General features: G+C 41.3%; 2 protein-coding genes and 1 long non-coding RNA gene across 6 annotated transcripts in view; 1 reads left to right on the top strand and 2 right to left on the bottom strand.

Annotated features, from left to right (window-relative positions):
- ANXA7 (annexin A7) overlaps positions 1–10,949 on the bottom strand; it is a 30,161-nt gene extending 19,212 nt beyond the window's left edge. For 2 of the 4 annotated variants that reach the window (XM_078077600.1, XM_078077601.1), the window contains exons 1-5: positions 10,823–10,949; positions 3,984–4,038; positions 1,845–2,049; positions 753–863; positions 116–180 (exon numbers count right to left, since the gene is read on the bottom strand). In XM_078077600.1, coding sequence (XP_077933726.1) covers positions 116–180; positions 753–863; positions 1,845–2,049; positions 3,984–4,037 — 435 coding nt within the window. In that variant the 5' untranslated portion in view covers position 4,038; positions 10,823–10,949. The remainder of the gene's footprint in view (positions 1–115; positions 181–752; positions 864–1,844; positions 2,050–3,983; positions 4,039–10,822) is intronic. The other 2 variants (XM_078077602.1, XM_078077603.1) reach the window with 1 other exon arrangement.
- LOC144382564 (uncharacterized) lies at positions 10,400–17,995 on the top strand. The gene is made up of 3 exons (XR_013449735.1): positions 10,400–10,778; positions 14,208–14,318; positions 17,225–17,995. It is a non-coding gene; the product is annotated as an uncharacterized LOC144382564 (long non-coding RNA).
- Positions 14,583–20,219, bottom strand: MSS51 (MSS51 mitochondrial translational activator). Its single transcript, XM_078077605.1, has 6 exons — positions 18,860–20,219; positions 18,435–18,590; positions 17,276–17,400; positions 16,510–17,076; positions 16,091–16,184; positions 14,583–15,733 (listed from the first exon to the last, which is right to left on the bottom strand). The coding sequence occupies exons 1-6, from the start codon at positions 19,078–19,080 to the stop codon at positions 15,514–15,516; spliced, it is 1,383 nt and encodes a 460-aa protein (XP_077933731.1). The 5' UTR covers positions 19,081–20,219; the 3' UTR covers positions 14,583–15,513.

Raw genomic sequence — 20,219 nt, 5'->3', positions numbered from 1 at the left:
TAATAAACCATCTCCTCTGCTTCATGGAAATCTCTAATGTCAGCAAAGGAGTGGTGCCCTTCTTTGGCATTATCTGATTAAATTGGATGAAATATAAAAATAGGAGCAGAAATACCTGACTTTGGTAAGGAGCTTGTCCTCCAGGATACTGAGAAGGCATCTGTCCTCCAGGAAAGCCACCTAAACATTTAAAAAAATACAGTAAACAGGTCTTATAGGATTTAATTTTTCAAAACAGCATTGACTATTATGAATATGGAAACATATGAGAATATTCACACCATGTTATTCACTAGGATAAATTTTTAGTATTATAATTCACTGAATCTAAAACCAACTTTGGTCATAAGAACCTTTTACAATAATTCATGTTCTACACAATTTAACAAATAATACCTTTTTTTTCTTTAAACACTCAAACCAAACTAAATTCTGATTCCATCTGGAAAGAATGTCAGGACATAGTTCTGAGGGTTTAGGAGTGGTACAGGAGTGAGCAGAGAAGCTCCTAAAGGTTTTTTGGCTCTGGAACAGATTTTTTTTGTAACTGAAAAAGTGGGTCCTTATTTCCATCTTACTGATTAAACTTTTCCATCAGATTAATCCATTTCATGAAACCATGTATTTAAAATTATTCATGGAAGTACTAAGTTTACTGAAGGCTATCCCAAATGTAAACTAAGTTCTCTCAATGGCAATTGAAATTTTTAAAATAGCACACTATTGTTTTTCTCTGGATAGTTGGTACCTACCAGGCAGTGGGACCTGTGCTGGGCCACTACCATAAGACTGGGAGGGCGGCTGTGGATAGCCAGAAAAGCCTGCTCCCCCCGGTGGGGCTCCAAACCCTTGACCTGGAGGAACTAGAAAAAAGAATATAATGACAGTTCTTATGATTGAAGAGTAAACTTTAGGAAAATATCTACTAAGAACAGTGGGAAAAAAATAGGCTATTAATGCTATAACAGCAGTCTCTTTTGGTCTAAATTCAACTTACCAATTCCTTCTCCATTACAACATTTTTACTTCATTCACCTGCCCAACTAACTTATAATATAAAAGTGCTAAACTTTTTTACCTTTGAACAAAGCTATCTTTTTTTTTTTTTTGAACAAAGCCGTCTTAAGGATCACAATTGATTACAAATAACCAATGTGATGCCTGGGTGGCTCAGTCAGTTAAGCATCTGCCTTCAGCTCAGGTCATGATGCCAGGGTCCTGGGATCGAGCCCCACATCAGGCTCCTTGCTCAAGAGGGGAGTCTGCTTCTCCCTCTGCCTGCCACTCCCCCTGCTTGTGCTCTCTTGCGCTCACTCTCTCTCTCTCTGAGACAAATAAAATCTTTTTAAAAAATAACCAAGCCAACTGTTATATATTGGTCCTTTATTACCATGAGATTTATTCTTTTTCACAACAGAATTTTTAAGAATGTTCCCTGCTTTCATGCTCCCTAAGAACCTTTTTTTTTTTTTTTAAAGATTTTATTTATTTATTTGACAGAGAGAGACACAGCGAGAGAGGGAACACAAGCAGGGGGAGTGGGAGAGGGAGAAGCAGGCTTCCCGCGGAGCAAGGAGCCCGATGCGGGGCTCGATCCCAGGACCCTGGGATCATGACCTGAGCCGAAGGCAGACGCTTAACGACTGAGCCACCCAGGCGCCCCGCTCCCTAAGAACCTTTATCCCTCAATCTTGCCAGCCAGGTTCTTACTGTCTTTAGTAGAGAGTAGGCTAAGAGCATCTCTGACCTCATACAAAACAAGCAAGGATGAAGAGGATAAAAAAAGAAGGAAAAAGTGGTACAGCAATTCCAAATCATCACTAATGCCACAACCCATTACTCACCTCCTGGATAGGCTGGAGCTCCCCCTGGTGGTGGGGCACCAGGATAGCCTCCAGGGGCTGGATAACCTCCAGGGGCAGGGTAGCCTCCAGCTCCTGGGTAGCTGCTACTTGGGGCTGGTGGGTAGGCACCTCCTCCCACTGGAGGAAAGCCACTAGGATAAGGATACTGACCAGGAGGGGGAAAAGATGACTCCTGACCTGCAGGCTGAAAAATGAGAAAATTTTTCAAATGAATGTGATCACATAGAAATATGACCCACCTAAAAAAACAAACAAATAACTGTCAAGGTCTAGATTTTCTTTTACATATTAAAAATCCCATTAAAAGTCTTGGTATCTTATACTAGTTTACCAGTATACTAGTTTGTCAGGACACTTGCTTGTCAGAACTCAGTTAAATTTAATTCTACCTGTGTCAGGCAAGAGGGGTCTGTTTCTCTATTTGGGAGTAAGAACTAGACTCTTTACAAACCTCAAGCCTTCAGGAAAAACTAACAAAGCTCATTAGTTCCTTCATTTTTATAGCACCTGGAAATATGAGAAAGATACAGCTCTCTACCCTAAAGAGAATTCACAGCTCTCTTGCAACATACCAGAACCTGTTGCATAATAGGAAAAAAAAAGAAAAGAGTCACCTGAGTCATACATGGAGTGTGACATTTTGGAGCCCAGACTAGACAAGGTCTAAGAGTGGCAGAGACTGTCACATGTTCACTAAACCTTCTCCTCTGGCCATAAAGCTAGACTACCTTTTCCAGAACCCCCTGCAGTTAAGTAGGACAATATGAGTACTGGTGAATGAAGAGACACAGAAGTGAAGTACACCGCCTCCAGCCTGGCCCCTACAAACCCCCTTCACAGTCCTCTATACTCTCTCGTTCTCTTTTCCTTCACCTGCCAAATGGAAGCAGAGAATCCAGTGGAAGACTCTAAGGCCCTATAGGATGGTAGAGCCACTACGTCGAAGGAGCCTGGGAACCTGAAAGACTACATGGAATAAAGCCTCCTTGATTCCTCCCACCCTCCCACCTTCCCGCCACTGACTTCTAGGAAGTAAAGCAAGCAAGAAGTGAGTTTTTATTGTGTAAAGTCACTTAGATGTTGGGGTTGTCTGTTTCAGAAATTAGCCCACACTGACGAAATGGTAGCCAGAGTCCAGTTCAGTACATAGGGGCCTGGGAACATATTCATAATTCTCATCACTCCTATGATAAATTCAGGAGAGCTATATATTCATTTTACATAAGGATACACATATTATCATTAACCTGCATAGGCCTCTTTGTATTCTCCCAGAGTTAGAAAGAAGCCTTACACACTTATGAGTATAAAATTGAAATGCATAATTCTCACTTAAATGTTCCCGCTATGAGTTTAGTCCTCATAGTCCAGACATCAACAAGGCAGAACTTAGTAGCACATTTATAAAATGAACCTCAAATACTCAGTCTCAGAACTACAAATCCAGGGACCTTTAATCCACTGCAATTTGTTATCTCTGAGTCAAGCCCTTCTAGTTATTTTAAATCTTCTAACACAAAGGTTAAAAACCAGTGACTCATGGGATGGACTTAGCTTACATACATGTTCTATTGGCTCATACAACATTAACATTTAAAAAAATTAATTTCCCGGGGCACCTGAGTGGCTCAGTTGGTTAAGTGTCTGCCTTCGGCTCAGGTCATGATCCCAGGGTCCTGGGATCGAGCCCCGTGTCGGGCTCCCTGCTCAGCGGGGAGTCTGCTTCTCCTTTCTCCCTCTCCTGCTCCCCCTGCTTGTGCTCTGTCAAATAAAATCTTTAAAAAAAATGAATTTCCCAATTTAAAAAAATGGGGCAATTTCATATCAAATCCACATTTCTGGCTTTTCTTGAAGAAATGGAGTATTAGCAACACTGAGTCTGCCTCCCAGCATGGCTATATTGGGCTACAGCTGAGTAGCTGATGGTTTTCCGAAAGTGAGGCAAGTGCCCTCTCGTTCCTCCGTAATACCTGCCTTAACACACTTATTCTACTCAGTACCTCTGGGCAATTGAGTTTATGACCCCTACCCTAACATACCTGTAAGATCTGCCATGGGCTAGTCCTATATGATGCCTGTTCCAAGTACACAAGCTATTTTATAAGTGCCAATACTTACAGGATATCCAGGGAAAGGTGGGTAGCCTGTTGGGGGATAGCCTGGGTATGACATTCTGTAACAGTAAAAAAAGTCCTCTGTAATTTTTTATAAGGGTTAAGTCCTTTGAACATATATATTATCATAGGGTTTTATACAAAATATATTTTTCAAAATGAAGAGTCTGTCAGGCATTCAACAGGTGGATATTAGAGGTATAAGCAAAGTTTATAAAATGCTTCATTTCACCATTCACACCAAAGGAGTCAGTATAGCATAGCAAATGTTCCAACTTCATTCTCTTCATACCATATAATTTGTCATATCTGAATACTACCAGTACTATTATTTATGGAATATTTACGGAGTATCTTTTAAGCCAATTAATTTTTCACTTAAATTTATGTCTAGGGGCTCTGGGTGGCTCAGTCATTGTCTGCCTTCAGCTCAGGTCATGATCCCAGGGTCCTGGGGTCGAGTCCCACATCAGGCTCCCTGCTCCACCTGAAGTCTGCTTCTCCCTCTTCCACTCCCCCTGCTTGTGTTCCCTCTCTCGCTGTGTCTCTCTCTGTCAAATAAATAAAATCTTTAAAAAAAAAAAAAAAAAAGGTAAAATACTTTTAAAAAATTTATTTTAGGTCTACTTTATATCACTTCCATAAATGGAAAACTTATGTTAGTTTCTTGAGAAGGTAACATTAAAATGAACATGTAAATATTAAAACAAAGGCTTTTCAGGTGCCACAGATATCCCCTTATTTGGTGATGTAACATTATGGGAAACAATGGTTAAGATTTAACATTCTGTAGTCACACACACCTTTTTATAAACTTTTAAGTTTCAAACTTAATCAAAAGTTAATAGTATAAGAAACCCCATAGACTCAACACTCAGCTGCGGTAATTACTAATTCATGGCCAATTTTTTTTTTTCCCTCAGTACTCTCATTCATTCCCTACCACTCCACTGGATTATTCCAAAGCAAATCCCAGACATTCTACCATTTTAACCTATACATACTTCAGTATATATACCTACAAACATAACTTTAATTAACAGGACTGGACTGTTTTTAAAATAAAACCATAATATCATCAATGTGTTGGTGTCCAAATTTCTATGGTCTTTTAAGTATTTTTATTGTTTTTTTTTTTAAGATTTTATTTATTTATTTGACAGAGAGAGACACAGCGAGAGAGGGAACACAAGCAGGGGGAGTGGGAGAGGGAGAAGCAGGCTTCCCGCCGAGCAGGGAGCCCGATGCGGGGGCTCGATCCCAGGACCCTGGGATCATGACCTGAGCCGAAGGCAGACGCTCAACAACTGAGCCACCCAGGCGCCCCTCGTTTTTTATTTTATACTTGTTTTTTTTTTTTTTTTTAAAGATTTTTTTTTTTTTTTTAATTTATTTGAGAGAGAGAGACTGAGAGAGAGAGAGCACATGAGAGGGGGGAGGGTCGGGAGGGTCAGAGGGAGAAGCAGACTCCCCGCCGAGCAGGGAGCCCGATGCAGGACTCGATCCAGGGACTCCAGGATCATGACCTGAGTCGAAGGCAGTCGCTTAACCAACTGAGCCACCCAGGCGCCCCTATACTTGTTTTTTTATTAGGGAAAATTCAAAGATTTTAGAACAGTGTTAGATTGACCTGCATGGCATTACTGAAATTCAACTGTTTTAAAATACAAATTTCTTGTGGTTCATCCTGATATAATGAATGTTCACATAACCTTCATGTTCAGTTCCAACAACTATCAAGTCATAGTTAATCCTATTTCATTTTCACCCTTCCCTAGATTATTATTTTTTTTTAAAGATTTTATTTATTTGAGAGAGAGCATGAGCAGGTGCGGGGGTGGGGGTGGTCGAGGTAGAGGGACAAGCGGACTTCCCACTGAGCTCAGAGCCCAACGTGGGTCTTGATCCCAGGACTCTGAGATCATGACCTGAGCCAAAGTCAGCTGCTTAACCAACTGAGCCACCCAGGCGCCCCTTCCCTAGATCATTTTAAAGCAAATCCCCAGTCAGTTAAGCATCTGCCTTCTGCTTGGGTCATGATCCCAGGGTCCTGGCATCGAGTCCCACGTGGGGCTCCCTGCTCTGTGGGGAGTCTGCTTCTCCCTCTGCCCCTCCTCCCACTGGTTCTCTCAATCTCTCTCAAATAAATAAATAAAATCTTTAAAAAAAAAAAATAAAGCAAATCCCCAGACATCATATCCCTTTACTCATAAATGTTAATACACCATCTGTAAAAAGAGGACTCTTTTAAGCCATATTTACCAATATTGTACCTTAAAAATTTAATTTCCTAATATCAAATATCCAGTCAGTGTTTAAATTTACCCAGATGTCTCAAAATAATTTTTACAGTTTGGTTGTTCAAATCAGTATACAAATAAGGTCCATATAGTCTAGTCAGTTGGCACGTCTCTTAAATCTCTTTTAAAAGCCTCACCTCTCCTATTTTTTCCATGCAGCTTACTTGTTGAAGGAACCAGTTTGTCCTGAAATCTCCCTCTATCTGGATTTTGCCAATTGAATCTCCATGATAATCTTTTATAGTTATTTACTAGAGATTTGTAGTCAGATCTAGAAGCTTGATCATATTACTATTTTAGCATAAATACTCAAAAAATATTGTTTGTTTCTATCAGGAAACACATTAATGATCAACCGTCTCTCTTTTACGTGGCTGATAATCAATGCCTAGATCTAATTCTATCATTTTTTCTTCATTTATTATCTGGAATCTGAGAAATCTTTTATCAACTATATGGTTTTCCTGAAGTACAGTCTATATTGAGGGGTGCCTGGGTGGCTCAGTTGGTTAAATGTCTGACTCTTGATTTCAGCTCGGGTCATGATCTCAGGGTTGTGAGACAGAGCCCTGCATTGGGCTCTGCATTGGGTGTGGAGCCTGCTTAAGATTCTTTCTCTCCATCTCTAAAAAAAAGAATAATCAATTCAAAGTTATTTTCTTCAAAAGGAGCTCATTTCTATTTGGAAATGCAAACAATGTAACCTGAATATCTGATGATGTTAAGAAATTACTACATCTTGGGGCGCCTAGGTGGCTCAGTCGTTAAGCGCCTGCCTTTGGCTCAGTCATGATCCCAGAGTCCTGGGATCCAGCCCGGCATCGGGCTCCCTGCTCGGCGGGAAGCCTGCTTCTCCCTCTCCCACTCCCCCTGCTTGTGTTCCCTCTCTCGCTGTGTCTCTCTCTGTCAAATAAATAAATAAAATCTTCAAAAAAAAAATTACTACATCTTTAGGTGTCATATTGGTATTATGATTTTTGTGAAGCATCTGATCTTTTAGAGATACACACTAATATATATAAAATGTTATAATGTCCAGAATCACTTCAAAATAATATGAAAGGGTTGGGCAGGAGTACAGATGAAACAAGATAATCATGAGTTGATTATTTATGCTGGGTGACAAGTATGTGGGTACTCAATACACTCTTCTGTCCACTCTTACATGTTTAAATTTTTCCATAATAAAGGTTTTTTCTTTGTTTTTTTAAAGACAGCTCATACAAACCATAAGAAACTCTTAAGCATAGGAAACAAACTAAGGGTTGCTGGGGGGGGGGAGGGGGTAACTGGGTGATGGACATTAAGGAGGGCACGGATGTAATGAACACTGGGTGTTATATAAGACAGATGAATCACTGAACTCTACCTCTGAAACTACTAATATACCAAATGTTAATTGAATTTAAATAAGACAGCTCATGTAAAACAAATGCAGCCAGTGTGAACCAAAAAGCCACAAATATATACATACATATGTATGTGTGTAAATGACTTTCGCATTTGAAGAAAACACTACTAACCTAAAACAAATGCAAATAAACAGAGGGAAAAAACATTCAGAACAATACCCTTTCATAGCCTGACCATATCTAAAAAACTATTGGTGATCAGATAAAATATACCTGGCAAATAATATCTATCTAAGGTCAAATAATCATTTATTTAGCATCTACCATAAAACACTGTACTAAGACTGGATTATCAAAGGTTTAAACTGTTTTAAAAGGTGATGGATAGGGGCGCCTGGGTGGCTCAGTTGTTAAGCGTCTGCCTTCGGCTCAGGTCATGATCCCAGGGTCCTGGGATCGAGCCCTGCATCGGGCTCCCTGCTCCGTGGAGAGCCTGCTTCTCCCTCTCCCACTCCCCATGCTTGTGTTCCCTCTCTCGCCGTGTCTCTGTCAAATAAATAAATAAAATCTTAAAAAAAAAAAAAAAGGTGATGGATACATTGGCAGAGAAGTTGAACACTATCATGTGTAAGGCAAAAGGTGGGATATAATTGTAAGATGGACAATCATCAAAACAGAATGAGGAGTATATTAAGATAGAAGCCAGCTAGGAGGCCTTCAGTATTGGGTGGAATTAAATACTCATCTTTCCCCCACCAGATCACTCTTCATATCCCATATATAACCAAGAAACAGACTCTTAACTATAGAGAACAAAGTGATGGTTACTGGAGGGGGTGGGGTGTTAAACAGATGATGGGTATTGAGGATGGCACTTGTGTTGAGCACAGGGTGTTGTGATGAATCACTAAATTCTACACCTGAAACTAATATTGTAATGTATGTTGACTGGTTGGGATTTGAACAAAAACTTGGGAAAAAAAAAAAAATACCGTATCTGTTACTAGTACCACTATTTAAATTACCTATGACTAAGTACAGTAAATAACCCAATGTTTTTCTTTTTCCTTTGAAATGTCTCTCCTACTCTTCCTGTAATTTCTATTCTCATGGCCATATCCTTAGACCAGGTTTTCATCACTTGATGCCTATTTTACTAAAATTACTTTTCCATTTATGTCCTTGCATATACTCTCACACTTATAATTTTCCTGCACTTATAGTTATCTCTTTCAGCATATCACTCTTCAGTTCAAAACTCCTCAAAGACTGCTGCCGGAGTATCAAATGAAAATTCATAGGCCTGACATTCAGATCTCCTTAGTACTGGCTCCAATATATCTATTCACTTTCTTTCTTCACAATACCTACATTCCAATGTGCAATCTCTACCACTTGAACCATTCCCAACATGCCCTTGTTTCAGCCACTGTTATTAACTGACTTGGCCCTCATGCCTGGGCTCACTCACCTTCCCTGACTTACCAAGCTCAAATCTCCTCTCTCCCTTCTTTGAACAAGGTATTAGATAAAACAGTACTTCTTCAACTTTAACATGGATGTGAATTACTTGAATCTCATTAAAAATGCAAACTCTGCTTCAGTAGTTCCGAGATGGGGCATGAGATTCTGCATTTCTAACTAGGCTTCCAGGTGACGCTGATGTTGCTGGTCTATGAATCATATTTTTTTAAATTCCTATGAAACCATCCCTAAATCATATTAAGCGGGAAAAAAAGGTAAGGTGAAAACTGCATAAACTGCCAACTCTAAGTATAGAAAATACATTTATTTGCTTGTATGTATATCCCTGAAAGTATTCTCAAAAAACGGAGGCCAGCTGAGACATAATGGGGAGGAAACTTAATTTTCAATGTACTTTTAGCCCTTTTGGAGTTGTGCATGTATCATCTATTCAAAAGGTAGATTTAAAAAGCTTTTGCAAAAAACTAAAATCCCAGGGTGACTCAACAAATTACTCATTTTCCCCAAGGAATAATAAGACTATACTGGTAAACAAGAGCTTTTATTTCCTTTTCAACATTCTCCATCAGCAACTACTTTTATAAGAGTAGAAATCATTCTTGGTCCTCCAAACCATCTCCACCCAGTGAGTCAGCTACTAAAAGGGTTGGGCCTCACTACAAAAGTCTCAAGATGGCAGGAAGCCCAGGAACACAAGATTTATGAAACAAATACGAAACAGGAAGGGCAAATGAAGATGGCCAACAGGAGCGACTACAATTTTCCAAAACCTGCCTCTTGGTGGGGAAGGACAATTTAAATCAGTTGGCAAGGGCCAGACATGACTTCTGGGACAGGGAAGGCAGCCATCACCAGTGGGGACTGAAAAGCAGCTTAAATTTGGAGTAGCCAACATTCTCTCTTCTACCTGCCATCTAGTGCTTGAAACTCCTTCCCTGCCTGAGAAGTAATTCATTACGCTCTAAATAGGACAGATTATCAGATCAGCTCCCTATCAGAAGATACTAGCGAGTTTAAAGGCAGTTGGGACTTTTCGTTTCTGTCACTTTTATGGTAGACATCAGCCACCTTTCGCTGTATAGGAAGTGTTTGCTCAGGACGGAGGGCCTGATATCAGCACACATCTGTTGAAGGAATAGTAATCAAATCTGGAATGTTATTTCCCAGAATAGTTTCCAAGAACTATAAACTTGAGGCAATGTACAATTTTGGGCTTAGGCATTCTGTCCCAGGCTTAGTGAAGCACATGACAAATTTCCCAAAATTTGCTGTGTCACCGGAAAATCTAATCACCAGCCAGACAGCTTTCGTTGCTCCTTGCTGGTTTCCCTACTCAGCTTTCCTTGAGGTCACTTCGGCAGGGCCATCCTCTGGCCTCAGTCCCTCCACCTGTGGTCCACCTGCGGGCGCGCGGGCTATCACCGTCCCTCTGATCTCCAGACAGCGGAGTGGCACAGAGGCCGGCCGCCTCGCCTATCCTACCCCAATGCAATGCGCCTCCGCCCGAAAGCCCCCGGCGGGGAGCCAGGGTCCTGAGACACACACGCCGAGACGCCCGCCGCCCCGAGGCCCACAGGCACCTCCACCGAACCCCTACCGCGGGGACACACACGGCGCCCCGCCATCTCCCGGACGGCGCACCTCAGAGCGGGCATGAGCGAGGTGACACGGGGAAGGGGGGACAGAAAGGGTAGGGGGCGCCTCACCTGACCCCGGGGAGCAGCGTCACAGTCCAACCCTGGTCGCCAGCAAGATGGAGCCGGGGGAGGGCCCGGGGAGGCGGAGCGCCGGGGGCGCCGCCCGAGCCCGTTAGGATCGCTGCGGCAGCTGGGAACGCCCCTGCAGCTGGAGGGGGCGGTGCCGGGCTCGGCCCCGCTCGTGCTTTCGCTTAGTCCGCACCGCGCTGCTCCACCTGCGGGAAGAGACGCTCCCTTCGGGTGGACCAGCCGGTTTTATCACATTTCTCGGTCCCAAGGACCATCTCCAGTCACGTTGGGGCTCTCTCAAGTCACAGCGGTTTTAAGAAATCCCGGAGGCCTTTCCGTGAAGGGCAATTGAGAAGGGCCGCGCACCTGGAAGGCCAGGTGCAGCCTCTCCGCCTCTGATATACCGTCCTCCCTGAGATAAAGACCGTGTCTTTTGTTAGATCCCTATGAAAAGAATTAATACTTATTGGGATCCTAGATAGCCAGAACTCGAGATACATTATAATCAAAACCACTCCAGACGGGCTGTTGGGTGATTCTAGGTCCCCCTCACACTAGAGCCTTAAACACAAACACTATTAAACATCTGAGGTAATTTCAGGGTCTCAGACCAGTGTCTTATACTCATTAAGAAAGTTTATTTCAGAGCAAAAACCAGTCAGTTAACCTTTTACAGTGGTCTCAAAGTGTGGTCCCCACACAAGTAGCAGCAATATCACCTGGAAACTTGTTAGAAATGCAAATTTGGGGCTCCACCTTAAATCTACTGACTCAAACTCTGGGGTGGAGCCCAGCAATTTGTTTAACAAGCCCTCCAGGTGGTTCTAACTTAACACTTAAGTTTGAGAACTATCAATTTATTACTCTACATGCTTTCTACTCAAAAGCTTCCTCATGAGGGTGGGCCAGGAGTTCGGATTTTATTCTGGTTCCAGTGGGAAGGTATTGGAGAAGTTGAATCAAGGGAATGGCATAGCCCAATTTATTCTCTAGAAAAATTATTCCCCCAGATGAATGGCCCGCAAAACCCAAGCCAACAGTTGATCTGGTGATCAAATAAGCAGAGATTTATATCCAATACTGGAGGGGAAAATGGCTCTGATAGACCTGCTGAGATGAGCATATCAGCATCCAATTTAGTATCCATCCTAAAGGATTTTCAATACGGTTTTTAAAATGCATTTTTTTTTCATTTGCTAAGTTAAGAAATATATTAACCTTGCTTATGTCAGTCTTCTATTAAATTCTAAACACTTTAAGGGCAGAAGCCATCTTAGATTTCTCAGCAGTTAGCATAAAGGTAGGCATTTAGACTTTTATGTACCCACCACCAGTCTACTAAGTGGGAAACTTGTGTCACTTGTTACTGTGTGGCTTCTGTCATCTCCTGATTTGATTCTGATAGATATATCACCCTTCACCCATCACAATCAGTAACCAACCCCTATAGATTTTACTTTCATGATTTATCTATAAAATGTCACTATTTACTTGTTAGAAATTACCCCTTCCTTTCCATGCCTCCTATCATCTTAGCTGGCACCTGCATTATCTTGTCTGAACCATGACACATCCAACTGGTTTTTCCATCATCAAATCAATACTTACACAGTATTGCTAGCTCAATGTTTATGTTGCTGTATAAAATTCAAGTGGTATGGATTTAACAAGGGTACCATTTATTAAGTACGAACTATGTGCTAGGCATTGCATTAAGCCCTTAGCAAATATTCTGTTTTTACATTCTCTAAGATTTCCCCCCCCCGGGGGGGGGAGGGGCAGGAGAAGGGAGAGAGAATCTCAAGCAGACTCTGCCCAGCACAGAGCGGGATGTGGGGCTCAATCCCACAACCCTGAGATCACAACCTGAGCCAAAGTCAAGACTTGGACACTTAACCAACTGAGCCACCCAGGCACCCCTACATTCTCTAGATTAAAAAAAAAATTATGCTTTATGAAGATATAATCCACTCATGTAAAGTGTACAATTCAATGGTTTTTAATATATTCACAGAACTGTACCACCACCCGATTTTAGAACATTTACATCACCTCCAAAATAAAACCCATGCCCTTAAGCCATTACCTCAATACCCTCATCCCCCTCATCCATATGCTGCCACTAATCTTTGTCTTCATAGAGTTGCCTATTCTAGACATTTCATATAAAAGTATTCACACACTATGTGTTTGTGACTTCTTAACATGATCATCAATGAACATGTTTTCAAGGTTCATCCATGTTGTAGCATGAATCAGTACTTCATTCCTTTCTAAGGCCAAATATTTCATAACATGGATATACTATATTTTATTTATCCACTCATAAGTTGATGAACATTTGGGTTTTTATCTTTTGGCTATTGTGAATAATGCTGCTATGACCATTTGTGTACATGGCTTCATTTCATATGGGACATACCAAGGAGCAGAACTGCTGGATCAAATGGTAACTCAATGTTTAACTTCTTCAGGAACGGCCAGACTGTATTCCAAAATGGCTGCACCATTTTATATCCCCACCAAGAGCGTATGAGGGTTACAATTGCTGTACATCACCAACACTTGTTATTTTCTGTCTTTTTAGTTATCATCATTTTAGTGGATGAAGTGCTATTTCATTATGGTTTTGACTTTTATTTCCTGATGACTAAAGATGTTAAGCATCTTTTCATGTGCTTATTGATCGTTTGTATATCTTCTTTGGGGAAATATCTATTCGGATCATTTGCCCATTTTGTAATTGGGTTTTTTGTTCTTTTATTGTTGAGTTGTAACAGTTCTTTATATATATTCTGGATATAAGTCCATTATCAGATATGTAATTTATGAATATTTTCTTACATTCTTTTAACTTTCTTGATGGTGTCCTTTTCAGTGGTTTTTTAATTTTGATAAAGTCTAATTTATCTATTTTTATTTTGGCTGCTTATAGGTTTGGTGTCATATTTAAGAAACCATTGCCCAATCCAACTTCATGAAGATTTACCCCTATGTTTTCTTCTAAGAGTTGGATAGTTTTAGTGACTTAGGTCTTTGATCCATTTTGAGTTAATTTTTGTATGTTGTGTGTAATGTTGTGTGTATGTGGGGGGTCCAACTTCATTCTTTTGCATGTGGAGTCCTGTTGTTCCAGTACCATCTGTTAAAGAGTCTGTTCTTTTCCCATTGAATTGTTTTATCACTCTTGTCAAAAATCAATTGAGCATAAATGTTAAGAACTTATTTCTTGCTTCTCAATTTGATGTCATTTATCTATAGGTCTATCCTAGGCCAGTACCACAGTCTTGATTACTATTACTTTGTAGTAAACTTTGCAATTGGAATGTGTGAGTCCTCCAATTCTGCGAACATTTTCACTTAACTCTCTCTCTTTTTTTTTTAGGAAGGCTCCATGCCCAGTGTAGAACCCAACACGGGGCTCAATCCCACGACCCTGCGATCATGACCTGAGCCAAAATCAAGAGTCAGACACTTAACCAACTGAGCCACACAGGTATCCCAGAACACATGAATTCTAACATTACCCCTATCAGAGTGGGCAATAAGAATGTATACGTGTGTGTTAGGGTTACGGGTGGGAGGTTGAGGTTATGGCAAGGTTGTAGGACTATCCTAATCTTGAGAATGTGATAAGAGAAGGATGGCATAAGACAGGATGTGGCAGAGTGCGAGGTCCAAACAGAGAGCTGGTGTTAATCACTCCTTTGGCAAGAGAGAAACCTCTAATCTTGAGGTGTTGTGACTAGACAAGTAATACTGGCCAGTGAATAGGAAATAGGATAAAACAAGTGACTTAAGAAGCCCCAAACTGAGTTTATTATGGTATAAACTAGGTAATAACAAATAACTCCAGTATATTCAACTAAAGTCCAATATACACTGGGATATTTATTTATTTTTAATTTTTTACAAATATTTATTTATTTATTTTAGAGAGAGAGCACAAGCAGCAGGGGCAGAGGGGAGAGAGAATATCAAGCAGATTCGCCCTGAGTGCGGAGCCCAATGCAGGGATCAATCCCACAACCCTGAGATCATGACCAGAGCAGAAACCGAGTCCGAAGCTCAACAACAACTGCACACCCACGTGCCCCTACCCTGGGATATTTAAATACAACACAAGGCAAAAAGCTGCTCTAGGGTTAGAAGTCCCCAAGAGAAAAGAAGAAAGTAAGATATTTATCTAGAAAAAGCCAGGAAATAGAAAAATATGCCAATCCTCACAACCTCCCCCATGTTCCCAACCACTTCTCTGATTTGCCCATTCTTGTACCACTTCAAGTCATTAACACCTTTCAATTTTTCAGTCCGAATTGCTGGATAAGAAAGTCTTTTCCAGAAAAATAAGGTGCCATTCTTTTCCTTGGCAGCATCTTATTCAAGTCAAAGGTACAACTTTCTCACAAAGGAAAATGTTAGTAATTCTAGGCTCTGGAAAGACTGATACCAGGGCCTCTTGCCACACATTAAATCTAGAATCCTGTCTCTGGAAGCTACTTGTAGCTAATCTCTTAGAAAAGAGTCACATCATATAGGAACTCCCATTCAGCTTAGAATCTTTACCTGACAAGTGGCTGAGGTTTAGGATATAGCGGATTTCAAAGTTGGCAACAACCTGACATCAGCAGAGTAATTTCATTACAACCTCCCAATTTTCTAGAAGTCCAGTCAGGATCTGGCTCAGCTATTTAAACCTCACCATCTACTTTCTCTTCCAGTTGCTTCTTATCCAGCTGGCAGGAACTTCCAAGAAACATGATATAGTAGGCACTGCAATATACTGGTTGCTTGTTGGGGTTGGAATAGACCTGTTCAGGTTTGAGGGACGCGAAAGGGTTAGCTCCATAGGCAGTGATGTGTGTATCCAGGTCCACCAGAATCTGCAAAGAAGCTGCCAATTCCTGATGGCTGTAGGAGACAGATGGAAAAAAAAAAAGAAAGAAAGAAAGAAAAAGAAATTGCTCTGCTAATTATGAGAGACGTAGGAGAGAAATTCCTCAGAACTTGATACTTCTGGACTCATTAATCCCCAAAATTACCAAAGGCTAGATGGGCAAGGGTATCCTTCCCTCCCAAATGTCTCACTAAGTACCTGATTAACTAGCATAGGACTTGGACCAAGGGGATTAGAAAGCCAAGTGTGGAAAGGAAGAAAATGCTCACCAGAAGACAGAAGATGAGCAAGGGGGAGAGAAATGAGCTCATCTATACAGAGAGAGGTATGAGTGAGTCAGGGAGGTATCACAAATAGGAAGAGGTTGAAACCTGTAAACAGTGATCAATGTAGGGATCTCATAATCACGAAGTAGCAGGAGGGTGGGCAGCCAAGCCTCCATCAAGTCTGGGGAAGCATGGAAACCTATGGGGGGAAGAAAACAACAGAAATGGATATAGAGAGGGGAAAGGCTGAGGTAGACCCTAAGCAAGATACTTTTTTGATTGTGTCCACCCCTCCCCTCACCTTGCTCACCTCCAATGCTCATTTACCACCATCATCCACCCCACGTTCTGCAATGGAAAATTCTAAACCCAGGTATAGCACATATGGCTAATGATCAACCAAGGTTGTCATCATATTGTGTTTAACCTGACCAAATGAATGGGGTTCCAAATAGAGGAGATATAAGAGTCAGGATGGAAAACTCCCAGAAAAGCCACTCGGTATTCCCCTGAATGACTCTTACCTGGATGGAATGCCACCACCAAATCTGGATGGGCTATCTGTCCAGTCTCTACCTGCTCCTCCCAGAAGTCATGATAGAGGCCCCTATGGCCACTAAGCTGAACTGTGCCAGGTTCCAGGGGGGAAGTTGAGGTGCTCTTTGTAAAGCCAGCAGATACGTCTATACCCACCATGATCACACGGAGGCCTAGGTGTCCAGGAAACATGTAGCCAAGCTCATCATAGTCCCCAGGGCGAGTGAGGAATGTCTCCACATGGGAAGCACCAACCACATGCACTGTGCTTCCCCCAATCTTCCGAACATCTATCCCCAAGGCCCGAAGCCCAAGGCCCAGTGTCAAGGGCCGTGATAGGGCATCTGTCAGCAGCCGTTTCAAAGAGCCCTGCAGGACATCTGGGTCTGGCTTTGGCCGTCCTACGTTGGCCCACAGGGTGGTCATGGCATGACTACCTAGTACAGCATCCAGTGTAGCATCTAGCTGTAAACACCGCAAAGAAAACCAGGTATCCCAGCCCTGTACAACTTCAGCCAGGCATGGCCAAGGTCCTGAAGGTAGGACAAAAGCACCTGCAGGAAAGAAGGGATAAGAGTGACCTAATCCTTTCCTGGCTTCAATATTCCTTCCAAATTTACTCTTCCAACTTGTGACCAGGAGTGCTCCACCCAGTTTCTCATGTTTTCCTCGTAACAACATGTTTTCATATCTTTCTCCAAGTACAACCAACTATGACCACTGTGGCAGAGTTCTCCAACACCACCACTTCACCTGTGACTAGAAGCCATTCCATGAGACGGTCCACAGCTACCAGACGCAGCTCTTGACAAACCTTCCTGTGCTCTGACCAGTCTGACCTCTGGCACTCTGGACCACAGTAATAGACATTTCTGCACCTGAAAGATTAGCCCCAGAAACAGATGTTCCTATACCTCAAAGATGACTGGGAGATGACTAGGGAAGGGAATTGATACTTCCTGTATATAGGAAGAAAGATCACTGGATAGGGAAGGTAGGGAGAGGAGTGAGAGCTGATGCACCAAATTTGGAGATTGCATTTGGCAGGGGAAGCATGAGAGACTAGGAATTTAATTATTCTCTTGGGTCAGAGTAACACCTCAGTCTGTATCTGGAATAACTCACTTTTTACATCCCTTACAGAAAAAAAAATACCAGGAGCTTGCAGCTGCCCTCTTATCACAGGTATGGCTCAACCCCAACCTCCCCAGAACGGACATGATCTTAACCCTTGAATACTCAAGAGGAAGGTAGAGAAGATTATACAGTAGTACCCTCCTTCTCCACAGGGAATATGTTCCAAGACTCCCAGTGGATGCCTGAACTCACGGATAGTACCAAACCCTATATATACTATGTTTTTTCCTACACATACATACCTATGATAAAGTTTATAAATTAGGCACAGTTAAAGATTAATGACAATAACATAAGACAATTATAATATACTGTAATAAATGTTATATGAATGTGGTCTTTCTCTCCAAGTGTCTTATTATACTGTACTGACCCTTCTTCTTGTGATGATGTGAGATGATAAAATGCCTACATGATAAGATGAAGCGAGGTGAATGACATAGGTGCTGTGACAAAGCATTACGCTACTATTAACTTTTTGACAAGAGTCAGAGGAGGATCATCTGCTTCCAGACTGTGGTTGACCACACATAACTGAAAGCATAGAACGTGAAACTGCCCATAAGGGGGACTGCCGTACCATGGTCTGACTTCCCCATAATACCCAAAATAAGTAGGAGCCCAATCCTTTTCTAATCTTTCTGTGGCCTGGGTCACACAAAATGAGGAGTGGCCCTGAAGTTATTCTGAACACTCTTAGACCTTTCCTCCTGCCAAGAAGTCTTAGAATAGGATCATTTCTGGATGACTCTCCTATTAGCCCCCAACTAGTCACCTCTGGCACTGACGTAGGACCTTGGGGTCTGAAAGGCCACTAGGAAGAGCTCTACAGTGAGCACAGAATCGGAATGTGTCCTCCATCTTCTGGAACATTTCTTGAAGGCATCCAAATCCAAAGCCTGATAGAGAAGCACCCCCATCTAGCACCAACCTGCAGAAATGGCATGGAGAAGAAGTGGCAATAGGAAAAAGAGTATCTCCAGAATCATTCATGACCTATACCTTGCCTCCTATATATTTCTATCTACTCCCACTATTTCTCACATGAGAAAATATTTCTTCTGTAGTAATAAAACTTGCAAAAGTCAGGATGACTCACTGTAAATGCCCCATATTCCCCAAGTTATACTCCCTTCTTGCTTTCTGAAAGCACTTCTACCAGAGGTAATATATTACTCTTCCACAGAGCTAGTCACTCACTTGTATTCTTCATAGCTCTTCATGTTTAGCTTTTGAAGGATTAGCTGGGATAGGCCCGGAACATTATTGTCCAAGGAGAAGAAGCCAAGTGTATCAATGCTAGGGTCAGGTTTTGAGAGGGTCAGAGGCACAGAGGTCACAACTGTGGGTGGGGTCACAACCATGGGAGTCACCGATGAGGGGGGTTTCTTGTGCCTTCGTTGCCGGGGTCTTGGAGCCATGGCTGTCCACTGATACCTGGGGACTATATGGAGAACAGATAGGGAATGAAATTTTGCAAGCTAGGCAAGTATGATGTGTTTTCATATGTTTGACCTTTCAATTCTCATTCCAGTCTCAGACCTAGGTATCAGTAAGATTTATTTAGGCTCTACTGATTATTGATCACCACAGGCAGTGATAAAAAAACAGGAGGAAAATAATTGTATATCAACATAATTATATATGTATTACATATGAAGTTCTATCTGAAATATAAATATATATGTAAGTAAATGCATAGAAAAAGGTCTGGCAGGGCTCATATAAAACCAATAACAATGATTAATTCTAAGGAGGGAAAGAAGTAATGGGATAGGAACTGGGTTAATCAAAAGGAACTTTAGACTTATCTGTAACGTTTGACTCTTGAATACTAAGAATATATTCATATGTTATTAATGCATTTAAAAAATCAACTTAAAATGAGGGAGGAAAAAGCAACAGAAATCTTGGTTGTCTAAAACTACCAACTAATTGGAGAATCAGTCAATCTCACCTAGTTAAGGAAATAAAACATTCATTTTAGAAGACCTATCATCACACTTTTAAGCAATCAACCCAGAAGTAGAAATTAAATGCAATACAAAAACAGCACCGCAATATTAAGATTTATGTAGTCAAAGCAAGTTATGCAAATTATGAGGAAAATTTCCTAAAGAGGTGAGCTTTGAAGTAGAACTAATCCCATACCCACCACTACCTAGGAGGAACTCTGATATTCTCCTTCCCTGCCTTGTCTTCTCCCATTCCTTCCACAAGGAATGAGTAAACAAAAGGAACTGTATTGGGAAAAATAACTTCCATTCATTCAATAAACATTTACTGCTAAACATATATAATCACTCATATTATAATGGAAACAAATATGAAAAGTATACTTAATATCTAAATGTTTTACAGAGGGATCAAATGTAAATTATAATATAAGGCAGTATATAAATCCTATAAGAAAAGTGAAACTAAAGCACTAATGGGAGATCAGAAGGAAAGAGTCTCCTCAGTTGGTTAGCTGTAGGAAGACTTTATAAAGCATGTAGCAGTCAGAATAGACCCATTAATGATGGTAATACTTGGAATACATGGAGACAGAAAAGAAGAA

Source organism: Halichoerus grypus, chromosome 7 (genome assembly GCF_964656455.1).
Source record: "Halichoerus grypus chromosome 7, mHalGry1.hap1.1, whole genome shotgun sequence".
NCBI classification, from domain to species: Eukaryota; Metazoa; Chordata; class Mammalia; order Carnivora; family Phocidae; genus Halichoerus; species Halichoerus grypus.
The sequence above is the reverse complement of the archived record's forward strand: the minus strand, read 5'-3'. Positions and strand labels throughout refer to the sequence as shown.